Source organism: Mastigoproctus giganteus, chromosome 4, assembly GCF_048544385.1.
Source record: "Mastigoproctus giganteus isolate SK-2022 chromosome 4, ASM4854438v1, whole genome shotgun sequence".
In the NCBI taxonomy this organism is placed as follows: domain Eukaryota; kingdom Metazoa; phylum Arthropoda; class Arachnida; order Uropygi; family Thelyphonidae; genus Mastigoproctus; species Mastigoproctus giganteus.
This window is the reverse complement of record NC_143578.1, coordinates 52,887,643-52,909,614: the sequence shown is the minus strand read 5'-3', so window position 1 is coordinate 52,909,614 and position 21,972 is coordinate 52,887,643. Positions and strand designations below refer to the sequence as shown.

At 34.7% G+C, this 21,972-nt stretch overlaps 1 protein-coding gene across 1 annotated transcript in view; it reads right to left on the bottom strand.

Annotated features, from left to right (window-relative positions):
* LOC150086740 (plexin-B-like) overlaps positions 1 to 21,972 on the bottom strand; it is a 415,555-nt gene that overhangs the window by 18,395 nt on the left and 375,188 nt on the right. Inside the window, exons 30-33 of the mRNA XM_090372733.1 lie at positions 16,705 to 16,858; positions 10,133 to 10,297; positions 7,353 to 7,516; positions 2,539 to 2,699 (exon numbers count right to left, since the gene is read on the bottom strand). Of these exons, the coding sequence (XP_090228859.1) occupies positions 2,539 to 2,699; positions 7,353 to 7,516; positions 10,133 to 10,297; positions 16,705 to 16,858 (644 nt within the window). The remainder of the gene's footprint in view (positions 1 to 2,538; positions 2,700 to 7,352; positions 7,517 to 10,132; positions 10,298 to 16,704; positions 16,859 to 21,972) is intronic.

The following is a 21,972-nucleotide window of genomic DNA, read 5'->3' as shown; positions in this document are numbered from 1 at the left end:
GTGCAGTGGAGAGAGGCAGCATTTCCTTGTTAGTATCCAGGTGCTTAAAAGTATTGATATAACCCTTAGCAACAAAAATATCTGCAAATTATAAAGGGACTGTTAGCAAAAAGAATTAAGATTAGAATTTAGCCTGTTTCAAAATCATAGTCTACAGACAAGCTGGGATAGTAAATTGCCTGTGAAGATTGTCATAACAAGGTGTTATAACAAGGTCATCCTTAAGATTTTGTCACAGCAGTAAAATATTCAGGAGAAAATGTAATTGCCAAAGTAAAAATAATTCGTTAGGGTCCTCAGAAGTACACAAAAGTAACAGATGCAAATATGTAACATCATGAGGGTAAATTCGTTTTCCCCCACAGAAGTATAATAGTTAGTGTTTAATGTTGAGTTAGAAATGGAATCAAATTCTGTTCAGTTTGTTGAGTATGTAAACTAAAAGAAAAGTACACTTTTTTTTCCTTTTACTTTTTACTCATATTTATACTATGTTTGTGCAAGTGTATATTTGTAAAATTATTCTTTCAGAATAAGTTTATCAGATCTAAAACAGAAATATGGACATAGTGAAGATGCTAGAAGTAGGAATTTTATACTTATAGCTTAGTGATGAACTTATTCTAAAAATAATTTTTTATACCCAACCAAAGCGTCTCTACTTATCAGCTGTAATTTTCAGTTTCAGAATTAAAAAAGAAAACTGATAAAACATAAAATGCTTTTTTGAACTGGGAGGTGAAAAGTGAGGGGAGGTGGATAAGAAAGAAAATGAATAATATATTAGAAAACAAAAAAGCATTTGATTTTTTTTTAATTTTAAAAAGTGGTTATGAAATAAAAATAAAAAGAATAAGTGATCTGCTGACTGCTGTAAAATATTTTCCACCCAGTTCCAATTACAGTCATTAACTAGTAATAAATAGCACTAAGAGCCACTCTCATGTTTTTGCTTCACCTCTTCTCCTCTTGAGCCCATGGGCTAGAGGGGAGGCTAAGAGGATGATCCAAAAAGGTAGTAGCAGGTGGCAGCCTACAAGAGTTGTCCACTTCATATCCTGGACATGTGATGCTAAACCACACAGCATCAATCCACCAATCTGTACATTCCCACAACAACACTTTCTGTCTACAATTCTACAGCATCCATTCTTTCATTACGTTGACGAAGGAACAGACCAGTGTTCTTAATTATTATTAAGAGTCAGAAGTAGAAGGGAATCACCAAAAAAAAAGAAGAATGATGATATTCAGCTCAGGATCCTGGGTGTGCCAAGCCCATACTCACCAGACATAAACCCCTGGAGTTTACGTCTGGTTTACTTCTTGCACGAAGAAGTTGATAATGTAAGCCATTAGGCAACTTTGTGTCTACAGCATCCATTCTGTAGAATTGTAGACACAAAGTGTTGTTGTGGGAATGTACAGATTGGTGAATTGATGCTGTGTGGTTTAGCATCACATGTCCAAGGTATGATGTGGACAACTCTTGTAGACTGCTACCTGCTACTACCTTTTTGGATCTTCCTCTTGGACTCCCCTCTAGCCCATGGATTCAAGAGGAGAGGTGATGCCACAACATGAGAGTGGCTCTTAGTACTATTTATTACTAGTTGATGACTTTAATTGGAACTGGGCTGTTGTGACTGGGTGGAAAATATTTTACAGCATCCATTCTTTCATCATGTTGAAGAAGGAACAGACCAGTGTTGTCCCATGAAGAAGCTGATAATGTAAGCCATTAGAAACTTTTTAATTCATTAAATTTTTTTGTCACAGAAAGAAGATCTGGAAAGCAGATCAAAATGTGTAGTCTAGTTGTTTTGAATCCTAAATTATTTACCAAAATTTTTTATTATTATTCTGCAGCTGTTGTATATTCCAAATCCTCTATGTATAAATTTAAATGTAAGCTCAACAGGGCATTATTCTTTTTATTGCATTAAACATTCCTTTACTAATTTATTGTCTGCGTGGGTAGCACAGTGGTATCGTCACCATCCTCCCCACACTAGGTTAATGGCCTGGGTTCAAATCCTATTGATGAAGCGTGGAACTTTAATGGGCTTTTTCACTCAGTGGTTGAGTTAGTCGGTTTCAGGCATAGATAGCAAAGTTTTTCTCTCTAAAAACTGGGTTTTTTCTTCCAGAAAAACAGGGAAATCGACCAGAGAACACAAGCAATTTACGGACACAACACAAATGGGTATATAGAAGAAATTCTGGGTGACTCTAATAAAATAATTTGAATTTTACTTATTTATTGCTGAAGTGTCAAAGTGTACTTTTTAGCATTCTAATATCTTTATCTCATAAAGAATATTAAATGCTAAATTATTCTAAGTTGAATATATATGCAGAACATTAGAAAATATTCATGTAAAGAAGATTCCCCAAGAGAGCACACATGAAGCAATACACAAAATAGAATGTTTTTTTTTTTTTATCTCAGATATAGTTACACATGTGAATATGCTTGACGTTATCAAATTTTTATGTACATATTAAAAAAAAAATAATAATCAGTGAGATATCTACCTGTTACTTTTCCAGGCATGAATAACTTCTGGATCTAAAATACCATTCCTACTTGCTGCTTCATCTAGCAAGTCAAACAGCCACTTTACTGCTGGGGGTATGGAATCATTTGCTGTTAAAATTGTAGTTAAAAAGTCATCTACAAATTTCTGTATTGTACCCTGTTGATTAAACAAGGAATAAATCACTCAGTATTCAATAAAAACAATAAAATTTCATTTCATGTTAAGTAAATAAAGCAGAAAAGAAATATAAACATAAGCAGTTTTTTTGATTTAATTGAATTTTCATGTATAAGTTTTCTTTTCTAGTATGAATCAGAGCTGTAATGCTCGATATGTTCTACATTGATATCAATATTTAGAAAATAATAAGAGAAATTTACCTAAATATAATACATAGAATACTTCCATATGATACTCTCCAGCAATTAAAATGAAAAAATCAAAAATAATTAAAAATCAATTGAATGCAATTAAAAATTAAATTAATTAAAAGAAATTTAACGAAAAAATTGCGAAACGATTTTCCTTCCTGAAGCTGATGGCGCTTTTCAACTGTATGTCATGATCACAGGAACGAAAATCGTTTAGCAATTTTTTCATTAAATTTCTTTTAATTAATTTAATTTTTAATTGCGTTCAATTGATTTTTAATGATTTTCGATTTTTTCATTTTAATTGCTGGAGAGTATCATACGGAAGTGTTCTGCATATTATATTGAAGTAAATTTCTCTTATTATTTTACAAAGTTTTCTTTTCATATTAAATCAAAACAATGATTGTTAAACCTGTGGTTCTTTAGCACTCTGAATGAGTTGAAAAAATTGGGAGAAATTTTTTCTCAGCTTCTACATTTTCTCGAGTTCTATGAATCTTTGATTAAGAATTTCGTACACACACAAAAAAAATCAAAATACAAAATAAAAACAGAAGTTGGCTCAAGGAAAACTGCTACTGATAAATAATGACAAGATGCATACTATTCAAGTATTACACACTGATAGTGTGTGTTTTTCTTGTAAAGCTTTTTAGCATTATTAACTAAATCATTATACATGGCCCAAGAACTCATTTTCATATGTCTTGCAAAAGGAAATTTAGCATCACAATGCTGAGAAACTATTGCATTTGAAAGCCCACAAAAAGTTGTACTATATCAATTTGAAATGATCATCATGTGTTCTACTGAATGACATAATCAAATAACATTCAGAAGCATATTCATTTATATAGAAGGTGGTGGTGGTGCATATGTCAACATTCTGCTGTTTGAGTTACTGAAATGTGAGGTTTATGACATATATGATATCCTTACTTAAGCCTTTAAAGCTTAAGTAAGGATATCATATAAGTCATATGATATATATATCATAGTTCCATGTTACCCATTCCATGGGTAACATGGAAAATGTGGATGCAATTTTGCAGCTTTTTTACTCTTCAATCCACTCGTTAAAAAAGTAGGTCCGGAACTGAAATGTTGGGAAAAAGTCACAAGTTAGGACTGAATTTGAAACTGTCTGAAATTCTGTCCAGACATGATAGGAGAGAGTTATGTCCATCAATTTGGCCCAGAGAGAATGTGCAAGGCTCATGGGGTAGAATTTCTGTGTAGCCTGTGCTTGTTAACAAGTGAGATTATTTTTACAGGGATGAGTTACACTTGAATAGAAAGGATGCAAGAATATTTTCTGATGCTATTGAGGCAATGATAGGTGGGTGGGAAAAGTGCTAGCTTGGAGAGATACACAGAGTAATAGCTCAACAAGAACCGCAGGCAGAGGAGAAAGCGATTCTTCCATTGCTACATGCAGCAGCCTGGAAAGTAAGGTGTCTGAGACTTCAGGCCCTGCTATGGGTCATCGTGGAACAAATAAATGCATAAGCTGTGTTAGGTTAATGTACATGCACATGTTCTTACACTTAGTACCCTAAGTCTAGGAGCATTGCAAATAAATTTGATGAATTGGAAGTATTGATTAACATCACATGCAGACATTGTAGGAATAGCAGAAACATGGTGTCACTCAGTGATGCTGAATGTGAATATGGGAGTACAATGTATACAGGAAGAACAGATGGGACAGGAGAGGCTCTTAGTTAAGAAGCATATTGCATCTAAGGCAGTGTATCCAGTTAACATGAGTGATGTGTGTAATGTTGAGTCAGTTTGGTATAATGTAAGAACTGGAAAAACAAAATTGAGAGCAGGAGTGTGTTATAGGCCTAATGACTATGATGAATATACCAAACAGCTACAGAGAGAAATAGAGTGGGCCAGCAAGTCAGAATGTCTCATAATGAGGGATTTTAACTTTTCAGATGTTGACTGGAATTTGTGGGTTAGTAACTCACAGACTAGCAAGACTTTTGTGAATATCTTGGATTGACTGTTTTCTACAGCAGCATGCTAGAGAGGCAATGAAAGGAAGCAATATTTGATCTGGTTATCAGCAGCAATTCTTCATGCATTAAGAATCTGCAGGTAAAAGACCTACTTGGTAGCAGTGATCATAGTGTACTAATGTGGAATTTAATTAAAGACATAACTACTGTCAAGGGAAAGGCTTTTGATTTCATAAGGGTGACTACAGGGGTCTCAGAGAGTTTTAAATACTGTGCAGTGGGACCAACAGTAAATTCTAAATGGGAAGTATTCAGGAAAGTAATAAAAGAAGCTACAAGGCTTTTCATACCAATGAAGAGATACTGATCAAGTCTTAGACTTAAATGGATGTCAGATGAACTAGTGAGACACATGGCACAGAAGAGAAGTGCATAAGATACATATAAATTAGTCTGTAATCAAGTCATAAAGGAGGTTAGGCAAGCTAAGGCAGGCTATGAGATGTCTCTGGAAAGAATGTAAAGAAAAACAGCAAAGACTTCTCTGCTTATATTAACAGTAGAAGGAAGGGGTTAATCACATTGGTCCATTTGAAGTCTATGGGTTAACTGTTGATGATTCTGTTGAGGTTTCAGATAAATTGAATAGGTATTTTGCATCTACCTGCACACACATAAGGAATTCTTTAGGAAAGGGGATGCCAGAAGTTTATCAAACTGTAACGAGGAGCTGAATGACTTGGTGATAACTGAAAGGAAAATGGAGGGAAAATTGTTGAAGATGGACATAAAAAAGGCACCTGGGGTGGATGGAATCCATCCAATTATATTATGGAAGACAGCAAAGGAGGTAAGGAAACCTTAGCCATATTTATGAGAGCATCCTTGGATTCAGGGGATGTTCCTATGGACTAGAGATGTGTGAATGTATCCCCAATTCACAAAGGGGGATCAAAAGGCAACACGAGTTATTACAGACCTGTTAGCTTAATACCTGTTTCAGGGAAAATAATAGAATCACTGGTTAAAGAAGTAATGCAGGACTATCTGGACAGGCTGCAATTACATTGTAATCACAGTATGGATTTGTTAAGGGGCGGTCTTGCCTAACCAATCTGATAGATTATATGATGCAGTGACCAAGGAACTGGATGCAAAAAATTATTTTCGCATTATATATTTGGATTTCAGGAAGGCTTTTGATACTGTTGGACATAAAAGACTGCCGTACATACTGGAGCAATGTGGCATTAAGGGAAACTTACTTCTATGGATAAAGGATAGTTAAGTGGAAGAAGACAGAGTGGTTATCAATGTGTACTGATGTTATTAGTGGAGTTTTCCAGGGTTCAGTGATGCATCCATTGTTGTTTTCAATATTTATCAATGATATTGATGAAGGTATATTAGGCTTAATGTCTATGTTTGCAGATGATACAAAGGTTGGCAGGGTGGTTAACAACAGTCATCAGGTTGAACTATTGTAAACAAGATCTAGGAAAACTGGGTCAATGAGCTGAGAAATGACAGTTAAAGTTTAGCATTTGACAAATGCAAGGTACTACTTATGGGTAGCTGTAATCACAGAGTAACTTATGAACTGCATGGTACTACACACAAGGTAGTGGTGAATGAAAAAGATCTGGGTGTAAGAAATAAAGAGGTGATCATCCCTTTATATAAGGCAGGGGTCTTATACAGAGAGCCCAGAGCCCTGAGCTTGTGATAACTCAAAAGGAAAAGATATAACACTTTGTGGTCTAATAAAGAAATGCTGCACCACAGCTTCAAGTTCATGAAGATACTTCACTGTAAACAGGTAACTTGTAATGCAGTAGAATGGTATTGGTATTTTGTTCTATGCAAGTAAATATTTATGTACACATCAATCTAAAATAAAATAAAATAATACTTCATGCCACTTGAGTGGCAGCTTACTGGCCCAACATGTGGGTACTATAACAACATCATTAAAATTTCAGTAATTAATTTTTTGGCTTCTTCAAATTATAGTAGATATACAAATGGCATATTCTACTCTAAATTTCAAAATGATACATATTGAGGGATAGTTTCTCCTTTCTTTGAAGCCATTTCAAAGTAAAATTTAACAAAGTATCAAGGACTGAATACTCTTTGCCAAAGCATATTAAGTCACTCCTTGGGAGTGACTTAATATGCTTTGAGCCAGAATAATAGCATTTGAAGCACTGTGCGTACAGAGTAATTTCTAGATATTATTTCTCTATTTTTTTTTTTCTTTTTTTCATGTAAAGTTTTCAAAGGTGTTTTTTTTTTTTTATACTATAAATATTCAGATTTTTTGAGAATTCTGCCTGTTCAAAACCCTCATTTATGTAAATTTAATGCATATTTTAAGAAATTTGGAAAAAAAGGGAGGGTAGACATGATGCAGATATAATGAATCTAAATTTAAAGTTTTATTGAATTAATAATTTACTCACCTTTGTAGAAAGAAGCCTTGTGAGAAATATTTCTGGAATGGCTTTGTGGCTGTGCTCTTTCATTTGCTCATGATGATCATCTAAAGATTTTACAAGATGCCAGTAACGAAATGTTGTTTCTGAGAACTTAGGTGAACTTGCAATTAATGGACCGTTACTTGTGCCTAAAAAAAATTAAGAATGAGTATATTAATTTGGATATGACAGCACATACTGCAAAAGTGTGCTGAATAAATGAGAAATTTTATCAGAGCTTTTGACATACTAACTACATAACCCATGTTTTTAAGCGATAATCGCAAAACAATAAATTTCCAACATATAAGAGTGTTGATGTCGCATTTTAGGGCAAAAGCCTCAAGTTACATAGTGAGTTAATATGCTTACAAGTTAGGGCTACAGGTTACAAGTTAACATGCTAACATATAAACATGTTAACTCACTATGCCCTAAAATGCAACGTATTTCAAATTACTACACATCATCAGGCATCTATCGTATTGTGGAGTTATACTTTGCAACTGTCTTGCCATCACTGCAACACCAGGGTGCATGCCCACCCACCGAAGAGGAGCCAATCAGCTCCGAAACGGTGCTGTCTGGGTGATGGCATCCGCTGAAAATAAGTTTGGTTGGTTTGTTTTTTTTTTTTTTTTTTTGGTTTTTTTTCAGGAGCATTAGCAACTAAGGCCCTATTGCTCCGGGGATATGCGGTGGTCATGGGCTCGAACCCCAGTCTAATCAAGAAGTGTGTGCTACACACTGCTGCTCCTGCACACCTGGCTACGGAGGTGCCAATGAGAATAAGTAATAATGGTCTTCTCCTATGGTGAAGAGTTACTTATTTGAGGTAGTGCAATATCATGGCAACTCGTTGTGAAGGTATTTACAATATGAGATATACATAATGACGCCAATCTTATAACCATCTAGTAGTTAGCTGCGAGCAGATCTTATGCATTTGCACTAACTTGTAAGCATAAGTGTTGATTAAATATAATAAACTACTCAAAACACTCAAGTAATGTAATTAACAGTAAAATCACTTCTCATAAATCATATTAAGGGTGGGAAATATTTAAAAAAAAAAAATTACGGCTTTCCATAGTTGATTACGGCTTTCCATAGTGTAAAATAAGAGAGTCTCAAGTGGATAACACTCCAGAATTTTGACCTTTCAGGAATCTGCATGTTCTCTGTTGTGATATGAATATCTAATTTGACACATTTAAATTCCTTGATTACTTATGAAATTTAGATGATTACATAATTCTAATTGATTTGGAAAGGTCTACATTTGATTTCCTTGATAATGCAAGGATTGTACTGAAGCTTTAGTTAGCCAGTCTCAGGTGTAGTTGTGCAGTCTCCTCCCCACAATCATTTCTGGATTTTTGATCCTACAAATGGACATACTCATTTCCGAACATGCTATTTATTTTGTTATTTGGTTTTTTTTTAAAGAGCATTAGCAACTAAGGCCATATTGCTCCGGTGCGGTGGTCATTCCCTGACCTTTCCGCATGCTCCGTATTTGGTGGTGACGGGCTCGAACCCCGGTCTAATCAAGAAGCGTGTGCTACGCACTGCTGCTCCTTCCCACCTGGCTACGGAGGCGCCTCCGAACATGCACATGATTTACAGATGTGAAAATTTTTTATTATAATTTTTAGGATTTTTATTTTTATATTGAAATATCTTATTTATCAGTGAATATTTTAATATGACCATTTAATAATAACAGGGGCTTCCCCTCTCTCTTATACTGTATGAATAAATATGAGCAAATAAGTTCTCTTTGAAACTGTACTTTATAAAAGTGAATTTTCAAATTTAAAAAGTCTTGTGTCAATATGCACGAAGTACTATTGTACTTCATGCACATCGACACAAAACTTTTTAAATTGAAATAAGCAATCTTCAGTTTGAAGATTGCTTATTCAAAATATATAAGAGTTTAAATTCCTATAGAATATAGTTAAAATATTTGTAAGAAAATTTACTGTTGGTATGTATTTTGGTATTAAAAAAAGTAAGAGATTACCGCAATCTTTTTTGTGGAATGCTTCCAGTCAATTCTCTCCAAATGTAATGAATAAAATAAGATGAAAAAAAAATCAAATTAACGAATTCCCTCACTCATAGAGATACGACCGAATTCTATGTGCAATGGAATTGAAAGCCGAGAGCCCCAACCCAACCCTGAAACACATCAAATCGGCGCAGCAAGACCATGAGTGTGGGAAGACATTGTGTCAGAATATATAATTAAAACTGCTTCCAATAATAAATAATTAAAATCACAATTAAAATTTGGATGATTCATCCAAAATTTTAACTGTGATTTTAATCTAAAATCATCTAAAATCACAATTAAAATTTGGATGAATCATCCAAATTTTAATTGTGATTTTAATTATTTATTATTGGAAGCAGTTTTAATTATATATTCTGACACAATGTCTTCCCACACTCATGGTCTTGCTGCGGCGATTTGATGTGTTTCGGGGTCGGGTTGGGGCTCTGGGCTTTCGATTCTGTTGTGCGTCGAATTTGGTCGTATCTCTATGAGTGAGGGAATTCATTAATTCGTTTTTTTCATCTTATTTTATTTGTTACATTTGGAGAGAATTGGCTGGAAGCATTCCACAAAAAAGATTGAGGTAATCTCTTACTTTTTTTAATATATTGAGCCTTGCAGCTCTGAAATTTTTTACTAATTCGTATTTTGGTATGAAAAGTTTATCAAGTGTTTAATTATTAATTTCTTATACACTTACGGATGGAACCAAATAAATCTTTTCTTCTAGCAACTAAACACATAACAGCTGATTCCCTTATGCCATAGTGACTTAGAGTGTTTATCCTTCTCCATCCATTCACAACTTTAGTTGTTAAATCTTCATCTGTAAGAATCAGGTGGCCACCACGTCCATGCCTCCATTCTACAAAATGACATTAATAAAATTCTCCATTCTACAAAATAACATTAATAAAATTAAGGATAATTACTTTATGAAAAAAATATATGTAAAAGATTATAAATTAAATTGCGAGTGCAAATACTTGATGAAAAATGATAAGCTACCCATTTATGTAAAATTTTAAAATACACTAAGTTTTAATATTTGCAGGCTGTATAGTAAAAACAGAACTTCAATTTTTGGGTCCTTCTGCAAATATTGAAAAGGTTCCTCCTCCCCAGTTTTAAACTGCCTATTTTGCCAATTGGGTAACTGGGTTCACCTTTGAGCAGTAAGGATTACAAGATGGTTTGGTATGACAGTTATGCCACTGTCATCAGTGAAGAATTATTCTACAGAACCTTAACATGTTCTAAAAATGGATCAAAATACAGTAATTCATCAACAGCAGTTTTCAGATAATGTGGTTTTGTATTTGTATACCAAAATTTTATCATCCAAACAAAAGAATTAATAATTATTGCACCTGACTCTCATCATAGAGTATTATGGGATTGGGAAGAGGTTTGTAGGTATTGCAGAGGGACAAAATTTGTTTACACTCTACCCTCTCAATGATGCAATCATTAGTGCCATTAGAACTATATGGTGTTGTGTTATGTATGGACATGTTGCTACCTCTAGCAGTTTTTGTACTTTTGACTAATATTTATTTTTGCCTGAGTATCTTGGACTTTTCTGTAATGCTCTGAAGATTATTATTTTTGTTGTAAACTAGTGTTTATTGTATCCTAATTATGACCACTAAATGTTCAATAAGTGCTAAAAGAGCAAGGAAATTTATGACATAGGAACAAAAGATACATCAGTGTTTCCCATTGTTCTTCAGTTATGGACCACTTTTATATATGGAGTGGAAACCACAGACAACTTTAATATTTGAGGTGGAAACCACAGATATCTTTCATATCAGAGGGTAGAAGCCATGGACCACATAAAATATTAAACTATTTGTGCAAATATATTAATAGCTACTTTTTAAATACAGTGCTATGTACTCATACTTAACTATATATAATATCGGTGTAGATACACCATAGATAACTCTTACGAAACTACGATGGTAGCGTGGGAGACATAATTTGCTCTGTATCTCATATTGTACTCTTCCTTCATAATGAGTTGCCATGGAATTGCAATACCTGGAGTAAGTAATGCTTCACTAATAGAGAAGACTATTGTTACTTATTCTCAGTGAGTACCACCACCACCCAGATGGCACCGTTTCAAAGCTATTGGCCTATCATCGGTGAGTGGGCAGGTACACTGGTATTGCAGACATGACAACCCAGTTGTGAAGATAATCACACAATATGAGAGATGGCAAAAGGTTTATATGATAATATTTAAAAATAACTAAATGCAACAAGGCATAATACGTTAAGAGTAAGAGTGCTCTTACTCTTAACGTATTATGCCTTGTTTTTATTATTTTTGCAGACATGACAACCCAGTTGTGAAGATAATCACACAATATGAGAGATGGCAAAAGGCTTATATGATAATATTTAAAAATAACTAAATGCAACAAGGCATAATACGTTAAGAGTAAGAGTACTCTTACTCTTAACGTATTATGCCTTGTTGCATTTAGTTATTTTTAAATATTATCATATAAACCTTTTGCCATCTCTCATATTGTGTGATTATCTTCACAACTGGGTTGTCATGTCTGCAATACCAGGGTACCTGCCCACCCACTGATGATAGGCCAATAGCTTTGAAACAGTGCCACCTGGGTGGTGGTACTCACTGAGAATAAGTAACAATAGTCTTCTCTATTAGTGAAGCATTACTTACTCAAGGTAGTACAATACCATGGCAACTCACTGTGAAGGAAGAGCACAATATGAGATACAGAGAAAATGATGCCTCCCACACTACCATCGTAGTTTCTTAAGAGTTATCTATGGTGTATCTACACCGATATTATACAAATATTAAATTCTTACTCTTAACGTATTATGTCTTGTTGCATTTAGTTATTTTTAAATAACTCATACTTAACATATATAGTATATGTTAGATTGTTATAAGCATAAATGTATCTTTCATCACTATTAATGGGATTGTTACCTATCACAAAAAGAGTTCTATTTTATTGTCAACAAGTTGGCTGGTTGGGAAACACTGATATATATTATTTAGTAGATAAAAAATGAATATATATTATTATTGTAGAAAGGTATATGTCACACAGGACCTACAATAATAACCTGAAACAGCACACAACACAGGGGTCAATGGTATAGATTAGTTATAGTTAACAGTTTTAATGAAATGATTAAATAAAAATTAAAAACACTTTCCTACCATGTAAAAGTATTGCTATAGTTACAGCAAGTTTTATTTACAGGTGCCACACTGTTACCTGTGTTCCAACAAGGAAAATTAAAATGAAATAGATAATTTTTAATTTTTACAGTCACAACAAGAAGCAACTGATACAGAATGCTGCCACAATGACACTACTGCAGTCTGTAACAATTCAGGAAGACTACACAAATCCATCCAATGGGTAAACACAGACACCTCATACAAGAAAAATAATGAAAATAAAAGGAATTATAGGCATGACTTCACCAGGAAGTATCTGTGCCTGTAGGTCCCCAAAGCATCATATTTCTGTAGTGAGTTTCTGATAGTCAGCCAAGGGTTCACTGATGTTCTTAAGTGACCATGAAAGACCAAACTAAAATGATGCATGAACTTCAACATGCTCTCTATTGTCAAACATAAGAAAATAAAATTAAAAAGTGCAAATTTTGATGTTGATCATAGCCCAAATCGATTAATCTCAACTGAATGCAAATATGCAAAATCACACTAAAAAAAGAAGCGAAATAACAAAAGTAATATCACTACGTAATCACTGATCGACTGAATGAAAAAGATTGGGGGGATGATTTATCTACTAATAATCTTCTGCTGTTAATGCTTCTGATAATTAAATTGAAATTAAAAACATTTTTAATTTCAATTTAATTATCTTGTAATATTTGATTTATGATTTTGTTTCAATAATATTAAGAAAAATTAGGAAATATATTATTAATGATATATATATATATATATATTAGCACAGCACTATGTTACTCGAGCATCAAAAACATTTCCTGTATTTAGTATTTCTACTAAATTTGTGAAAATTACCAACAAACTGCAAGATCTTATCAAGTATTGGTGCTGGGAAGAATCTGCAACCATGTTATAGGTGATCTCAAAGAGTTAATAAGGCTGGCTTAGCTGAGTTGTAACTGAGGGAGCCTACACTGGCAATTATCTCAGAATACAATATTGTAACACAGGATTATAGTCAATTCTTCTGTAAAGCGATATATATACAGGAAACCCTTGATTAATGCGGTTTTGAACAATGCGGTTTTAATTAGTGCGCAAAATTTTTTTGATACTATCCCCTTAATATATGCATTATCAAATTTGATTAGTGCGCTGTTTTTTTCTTGTGGTGCTTGGCAACTCACAACGGCGCCTAAAGCGGCAAATACGTGATACGCACTCACCAGGGTCTTCTAACTTAAATGAATGGGAATCGACTCCAAAATGCTTGACAGCAGCACCCCATACCACTCTGAAATTGAAATTTGCTCATATTCTCTTATTCATATTCTCATATTCTTTTATTCTTTTATTATTAATATTAAACTTCTTTAATATTATGATATTAAAGAAGCAGTTGAGAACATACACAAATCGTGGGAAGAAATGACGAACAGCTGCATGAGAGCTGTCTGGCAGAATCTTTTGCCTGAATGCGCAAATGATTTTTGCGGTTTCATTAATCCTGTCAACAAAGTTATTGATGAAATTACTACAATTGGAAAAGACCTCGGCTTTGAGGAAGTAGATTCAGAAAACGTTAGAGAATTATTGGAATCGCATTCAAAAGACTTAAGTAACGACGATCTTCTTGAAATTGAGCATCAACATGCATACGAGGAAGAAGACGAAAATGAAGCAGAAGAAAAGCAATTTGCTCCCAAAGAAATTTCATTCAAAAAACTTGAACTATTTAATACACTTTAAAAAGCAAAAGAACTCATACTAGAGATTGATCCAGATGCAGAGAGAAGCATGAACGTTCGTTGAGGGTTAGATAAGCAAATTGATTGTTATCGCAAAATCATGGAGGAAAGGAAGAAAGCTACCACTGTTCAATTGAAGTTAGATAAGTTTTTTTTGCAAAAAATAAAATTTAAATCATACTATCTTTTTTTAAATTTATTCCTTAATAATTTAAGAACTATGCAGTGCATTATAGGTACGTATTGAGTAAGAAAAAATATATTTTTACAATTTCATAATTTTCAAGGATTCATTATAATTATTCCCATTGTTTCTTAAGTTTGATTAGTGCGGTTTTAATATGTGCGGTATATTTCAAGGATTCATTAACCGCACTAATCAAGGGTTTCCTGTATATATATATATATATATATATATATATATATATTGGGACCCATTGGGCTTTGGGTCCCAATCCCAGTTTGCTGAAAATACTAATATAAAATAAAATTTAATTTAATTTTCAGTCACATTTAATATATTTATATATTTATAAATATATTAAATATATATATATTTAGGATACCCAAAACTAAAAATGAATAATGAATTATAGTAAAACTCTTACTAGGCCTACAGAAACGGGTATGCATGAGACATTCATTTAATATGGCTATCTGTCGGCTCAAAGCCTCCGAGGAAGTAGCGGAGAGATGGCCAAGTGGATGAATGTATCTTTTCCTAATTTACTAATTTTTACCTTCCTTCTCCACCTCTTCACTAACTCTTTATTCTTTATTCATTATTGTACTCCTTTTTATAACCCTTTAGATTTTAATTAATTTTTCCATTTCCTCTAATCTTTTATTTTCATTTTTAACATATTTTTTATTTTAAAATTACAACATAGATCTTTAGGTGAACTGGCAACTGCTAGCACACCAAATTGCTAGCAAGTACCGACAGGCCTTAATGCCCGAAATGCCTCCCACCAAAATATAAACCATACTACAAACCCAAAAATTAAATAGAATCTTGCCCTAATTCTATTAATGTGTATATAATGTTTAATTATTACAATAGCATTAATGCCACATATCTACAACTACAATACAACTATAAATTTTATACCTTATGGTGCATAAAACATAAAATTTGCAATTAAGTGTGTATATTTATATATATATATACTTAATTATGAGAGAACTTTTATCATATCTTAGGTACGAATCATCAGGTACAGTTCATATTAGCCAATTGACTATTCAGATGATATTGTAGAGGTCAAAGTGAAGTCAGAGTAGCTCATGCCTGGATATTTGCACTGTGGAGTACTGTAGGCTGCGCTATAGAGATTATGCATACTAAGAAGATCTCAAAGCTGGAGTTGTGTAAAAGATCAAATTTTGTTTTCCAGTGAAGCCTTTGTGAATTTAGTGTGCAAAGTGGCAGTATGTTGGCTAAAGTGAGTTGTACGTTGTAAAGATTAAAAATTGGCAGTCATCCCAATAGTACATTAGTAAGGAAGTACTCCAAAAGTTTGATCGGGGTACAACTAGAAACAATACTAGGTATAGTGGGCAAGCTTATATCCAGGCTAGAGTGGAGTGGGTGTGACATAGTTGCTGGAGCAGCTTCCATGAGGCCCTGATAGATAGGGTGGGTATTGTGAATTAAGTGTATGTGCTGGCAGTAAAATGCAAGATTTCAGATATAAGTGCATTACTTGCCTGTTCCCTGATCAACGTATGCTGAAACATGTCAGTGTTGGGAGGACTCCATGTGGAATGAAAACGTTGATTTTTTTAGTTAGTCATTATAACTTAAGTAAGATGCAATAAGGAATGCTCCTTACAGTAGTTCCTAACCTATGGTATAAATACTGGCGGTTTTATACAACAGTGGATAGCAACATGCAGGAAAAAATAAGTAGCATTTATTCTTTCACATAAAAAAATTATGGATGATGTTCTTGAATCACTTGAGAAAATTGTATTTCTTCAGTAATGGTACTCAAGTGAAAAAGAGGCTGAAGCCCCTACCCTATTATAGAGCATCAATGGCCCGATTTTATCATTTTCAAAACACAACAGTTTGATGATAATACACAGCACAACAGTTAAATGAATATACTGGATGGGCCATATGTCAATTTCATGCACATATTACTTTATTAATAATATATTTACATGATGTTGTTTATGACATTTAAATGAATTGCTCAAATTGTTTTTGATAATTTACTTCTCGGTAAACTTCATCGCCTCTCAGTAAACTAACACATGGCTCAGCCTGTATATTAAGAATGATAAGGAAGGTAGTTAGGATAAAAGAAATCTCACCCAGATCAACATCATGCATAGAAGGACGAAGAGAAAATGGTGTGTTTTTATATAAGGCATCTAATATTTTAGCCTTCACTTGGCTGATTGTATCACAGTCATTAACCTTACACTGAACTTTTTCATCCTGATCTTCCTGTATTACCTGAATTGTCTGTAAAATCAAATAACATTGTTTAATTTTAAATATAAATTTAATTTTAATTTTAAATATTAAGGCAGAACATGCACAGAGAATGTGTATACTTATTGTAGCATAATGAGAGAAAAGTAGCATATAATTTATTATGTAATTTGATTGATAATACTTGACAGCACTAATAAACTTTGTTCAGAAATACAAAATACAGATACCTTACAAGGAAGCTTCCAACCAAAGATGTGACAATGGTGATAATGTGAATAAAGTTTCTAGAAATACAAAGCTAGGCAAAATATGTACACGATGTTTATAAATTACACTGACAAAATTACAGGAATGTAGTTCTACATACACCAGAACAAAGAAGAAGAAAGTTCTTATAAACACGTGTACAATTCCAAATGGTTAAGGTGCTAAGGTTTTTTGTATTTTTAAAAGTGGCTATGGAGTTCTGCAAGGAAAAATAATGAAAACGATAACAAAATAAATAAATAAGAACAAGCAGACACATGCCTACATGTTAGGCACTTCACTAAAAGGCACCACCAGAACCGAAGTCCATATGAGCTAATTTCATTCACTAAAATTTACCATTAACACCCAAAGATTAGTTTATAAAATTAAAATATATATATATAAATAAAACAAAAACAATAAAAAGGTATAAAATATGTAATAATATACATATCTATATACAATATTTACATTTCATTCATATGGTAGAATGAATTATATTTACAATAATTATTAAATTTTGAATAATTACATCATAATCTAAATGACAATATTAAAATTTTGAATAAAACTGAAAAAGTGCAGCATGACCAGCAAAGAAGAGCCACAGCAGTTTAGCCTGAAGGAGATAAACAGTTCATAACACTGTCCAAAGCGTTCAGTTTCCATCCAGACCTTGTGGAGGCATGCCGTGTGTGGATATAATTCTGGTTCTTCTTTCAAAAACCTTATTTATAAACAATTTAAATAAACGTTTATCTAAAAAGAATTCTGGAAGAGATCCATCATTTAATACAAACTTCTTTCTAATTCAGATCTAATATCCAAGTAATTATAACAATTGAGGGCAATGTGAAGACTGGTCTTCACAGCCCCACACTCACACAGACCAGAGGAAACCAAGCCAAACTGGTTCAGCCTGGACCTCAAGCCATGCTCCATGAGGAGAAAGCTGTTGTTGTTGTTATTTGGTTTTTAGGAGCATTAGCAATTAAGGCCATATTGCTCCGGGGATATGCGGTGGTCATTCCCTAACCTTTCCGCATCTTCCGTATTTGGTGGCTCATGGGCTCGAACCCCGGTCTAATCAAGAAGCATGTGCTACGCACTGCTGCTCCTGCCCACCTGGCTATGGAGGCGCCGAGGAGAAAGCATGCATTCAAATCAGACACATGCCTAGTATGAATAAACATTTCACTTGGTATGTGCAATTATTTTTTTATTATTTTTAACTACTGACAACTCCATAGCTATTTATAAGAATAGCCAAAATAATTTTTTAGCTAGGCATAAGCTGTGTTTCTGGTCACCCACCTTCTCTCTCTCTCTCTCTCTCTCTCTCTCTCTATATATATATATATATATATATATATATATATATACAGGGTGTCTCAAAAATACACAGCATAAATATTTTATATCAACCTAGTTCCGGAAATGCTTGGTTCCTGAGTTATTAACCAGAATGTCTTATCTCCCACAGGTGATTTCCTTCATTACAAGGTACTGACAGAATCTGGTGGTTTTACATTCCGACCGTGTACTCAAATCAGAAGCAAGCGGATATGCACTTTATGTTCAGTCTGGCGGATAGCAATGCTCTGGAGGCTCATCGTTTGTACCACGAAAGGTTCCCAGAACAAAGATGTCCAGACAGGAAAACGTTTGAAGGTATCCATCGCCGCCTTTGTGAACATAGGACCTTTACACTTTGTGCTGCCAACAGAGGCCGACCAAGATCTACGACTCCTGAAGTAGAGGAGGAGATTTTAGATGTTGTGCATGCCACTCCTGGAATCGGCACACGCAATATAGCAATGCAACTGGCTGTTCAATGTTAGACTATTTGGAGAGTGTTGCGAGAACACCAACTGCATCCTTATCATCTGTAACGGGTATAGGTCTTATCACCAGCAGATTACCCTGCACGAGTAATGTTATGCCAGTGGTTCTTGCAGCAGTGTGGTACAACTCTTCACTTTCCTGCCTTAGTAATATTCACAGATGAAGCACAGTTCATACGAGACGGAATCCAAAACTTTTTACAATCAGCATGTATGGGCTGAGGAAAACCCACATGCAATTCTTCAATCAAATCACCAACAGCAGTTCAGCCTCAACATCTGGGCGGGTGTTTTTGGTGATAAGTTATTTGGGCCCCATGTACTTCCAAACAAACTCACAGGGGCAGGCATACAGAAACTTTCTGGAAAACAACATGCCTGATTTCTTGGAAGACATGCCACTGATCATTCATCAACAAGCACACTTCATGCACGATGGTGCTCCCGCAATTACCTGAATCGAAGGTTTCCTGGTCGGTGGATAAGCAGAGGTGGACCAATGCCTGGTCTCCACGCTCACTTGATTTAAACCCACTAGATTTCTTCTTGTGGGCCATTTAAAGTTATTGGTGTATTTGACTCCAGTAGCTGATATGGAAACTCTCCACAATCGAATTATGGCAGGTTGTGAGACAATACGAAACATGCCAGGAATTTGGCATTGTCTTTGCAAGTCCATGAGACATCGATGTGAGGCCTGTATTCAGGCAGAAGGTGGGAATTTTGAAAAATTACTATAAGGTGATGTGAACAGTTAAGTGTCATAGACAGACCTTCAAAACTCAGAAACCAAGCATTTCTGGAACTATGTTGATATAAAATATTTTTATTGTCTACATATGAGGAACTCATTCCTGAAGTTATGCCATGAAGTTTTGAGACACCCTGTATATATATATATATATTTTTTTTTTTTTTTTTTAAATAGAATAACAAGAAAGTGGAATCAAGGAGACAGAAAAATGGAAAATAGAGGAAGTAGTTTAGTAGAAACATCCTTATTTTGTTAATTTTGTAATTATTTATCTCTTATTATATATATATATTTTTTTTTTTTTTTTTTTTTGTTACCTGCTATCACTCTCTAGTTCCCTCACTTTATATATATATATATATATATATATATATATATATATATATATAGAGAGAGAGAGAGAGAGAGAGAGAGAGAGAGAGAGAGAGAGAGCATAAGATTATGATAAAGTAGAGAGAGAGAAATAGCTTTGAGAGCTTGGGGTCCCCTGTAATTTTTATTCATTTGTATCAGGCCTTTCAGCAGAGAGGCAACTGTAAATATCATATCACTGTGGCTAGATCTTATTCAAATTTACAGTTGGCATCCTTTTTATACAACTTGCCACCTTTCATACTTTAATAGAACACAGTACTTAAGCCTTGTTTACACAGACTAAACAGACAAGTGAGTCACTGGAGCAAGTTACTAGTCTTATTTGTTAAGAAGCCTTATTTGATTATACAGTGGCATGCAAAACTTAAGGATCAACACTATTTCTAAAGAGTACAACCACAAAATCTTTACTTAAGGTACTCTTTACTGATGAGAGTAGATTCAGTCTCAGCAGCAATTCTGGACATTAGCTAATCTGGTGAGAGGTTGGCACACGGTATCACTCTGCAAATATCAATGAAAGGGATGGATATGGTGGTTGAGGTGTTCTCGTCTGGGGAGGCGTTATCTTGGATGGATGTACACAACTCCAGATACTGGAAGGTGGTACTGTACTGAGGTAATCCTTCCCCATGTGTGTCTGTTCTGTTCCGAGGTGCCATTGGCCCTGAGTTTATGTTCATGGATGATAACACCACACCCCATTGCACTCTGCAGCTGTTGATATGCTTTTGGAAAGTGAGGACACTGTTCGTATGGATTGGCCTGCTCATTCCGCTCATCTAAATCCCATTTAACACATATGGGACGCTCTGGGAAGATGCCTAGAGGCACGTCCGCACCCACCAGAAAATGTTCACCAGCTGAAGATGGTGCTGACAGAGGAATGGACGATGTTACTGAAAGAACTTATCAACAACATTGTTCTAAGTATGGACATGTGGTGCAAAGATTGCATCAACATTAAGGGTGGCCATATCTCCTACTGAGGACCACCTCTTCCCTTTGTTCCATCTTTGGCAGTGATATATCTGTATCATGGCAGCCAGTGCTATGTTGCCATTTTTGAATAAAGTCCCTTTGTACTGTTTTGTTTCCGTTGTTGTTTCCTTCATCATTTCTGTACCTCACGAGGTTCCTTTGGAATGCTTTTCCCATATCCAGGCCACTCCTATGAGAAACTACAGGTGAAAACCTGACTGGTCCTTAAGTTTTGCACACCAGTATAGTAGTCCTAGGGGGCTTAGAGGGGAACAGGTATCCTGTGTGTTATCAGACACTCAGCCTAAAACACTGATGGATCCAATATCTCTCTATTACAGAAGATTTAGGAGAAGTCCGGTTGGCCTGCCTCCCTAAAATCCACTCATGCACACCTTCTCGATGGTAAGCCCTGTTACGTCACTTAGGTGGCAACGAACGTGTAGAGTGGTTCTCTTCAAGACGCCTGGTCAGCGTGAAGAGGAAAAGACCAAACCCTCCAGCAATGAAAGCACAACAATACAAATGGCCCTCAGTCCCCAGCAGCTTTCACTCTCCCTCTTACGGCAGCGAGAGGATCAGAGTGGAAGCAGAGGGTGCTAAGAATCTCTGGGTACGACCAGGCTGCCATGCACAGAACTTGAACTTGGCCTGTTATAACGTATGAACACTCATTGGTGAAGACAGGATATTAGAGCTGGAAAAGGAATTAGAAAATGTGAATTGGAATATCATCGGTTTGGCTGAAACAAGAAGAAGAAATGAATCACTTATAAGTTTATCAAGTGGAAATCTGCTGTACACCAATGGAAACAGTGAAAGGAGTGAAGGTGGAGTTGGGTTTCTGGTCCATAAAGATTTTAAAAACAACATTTTGGAATTCAAAAGTACATCACCAAGGGTGTCAAGACTAATACTCAAGATTTCTAAGAGATACA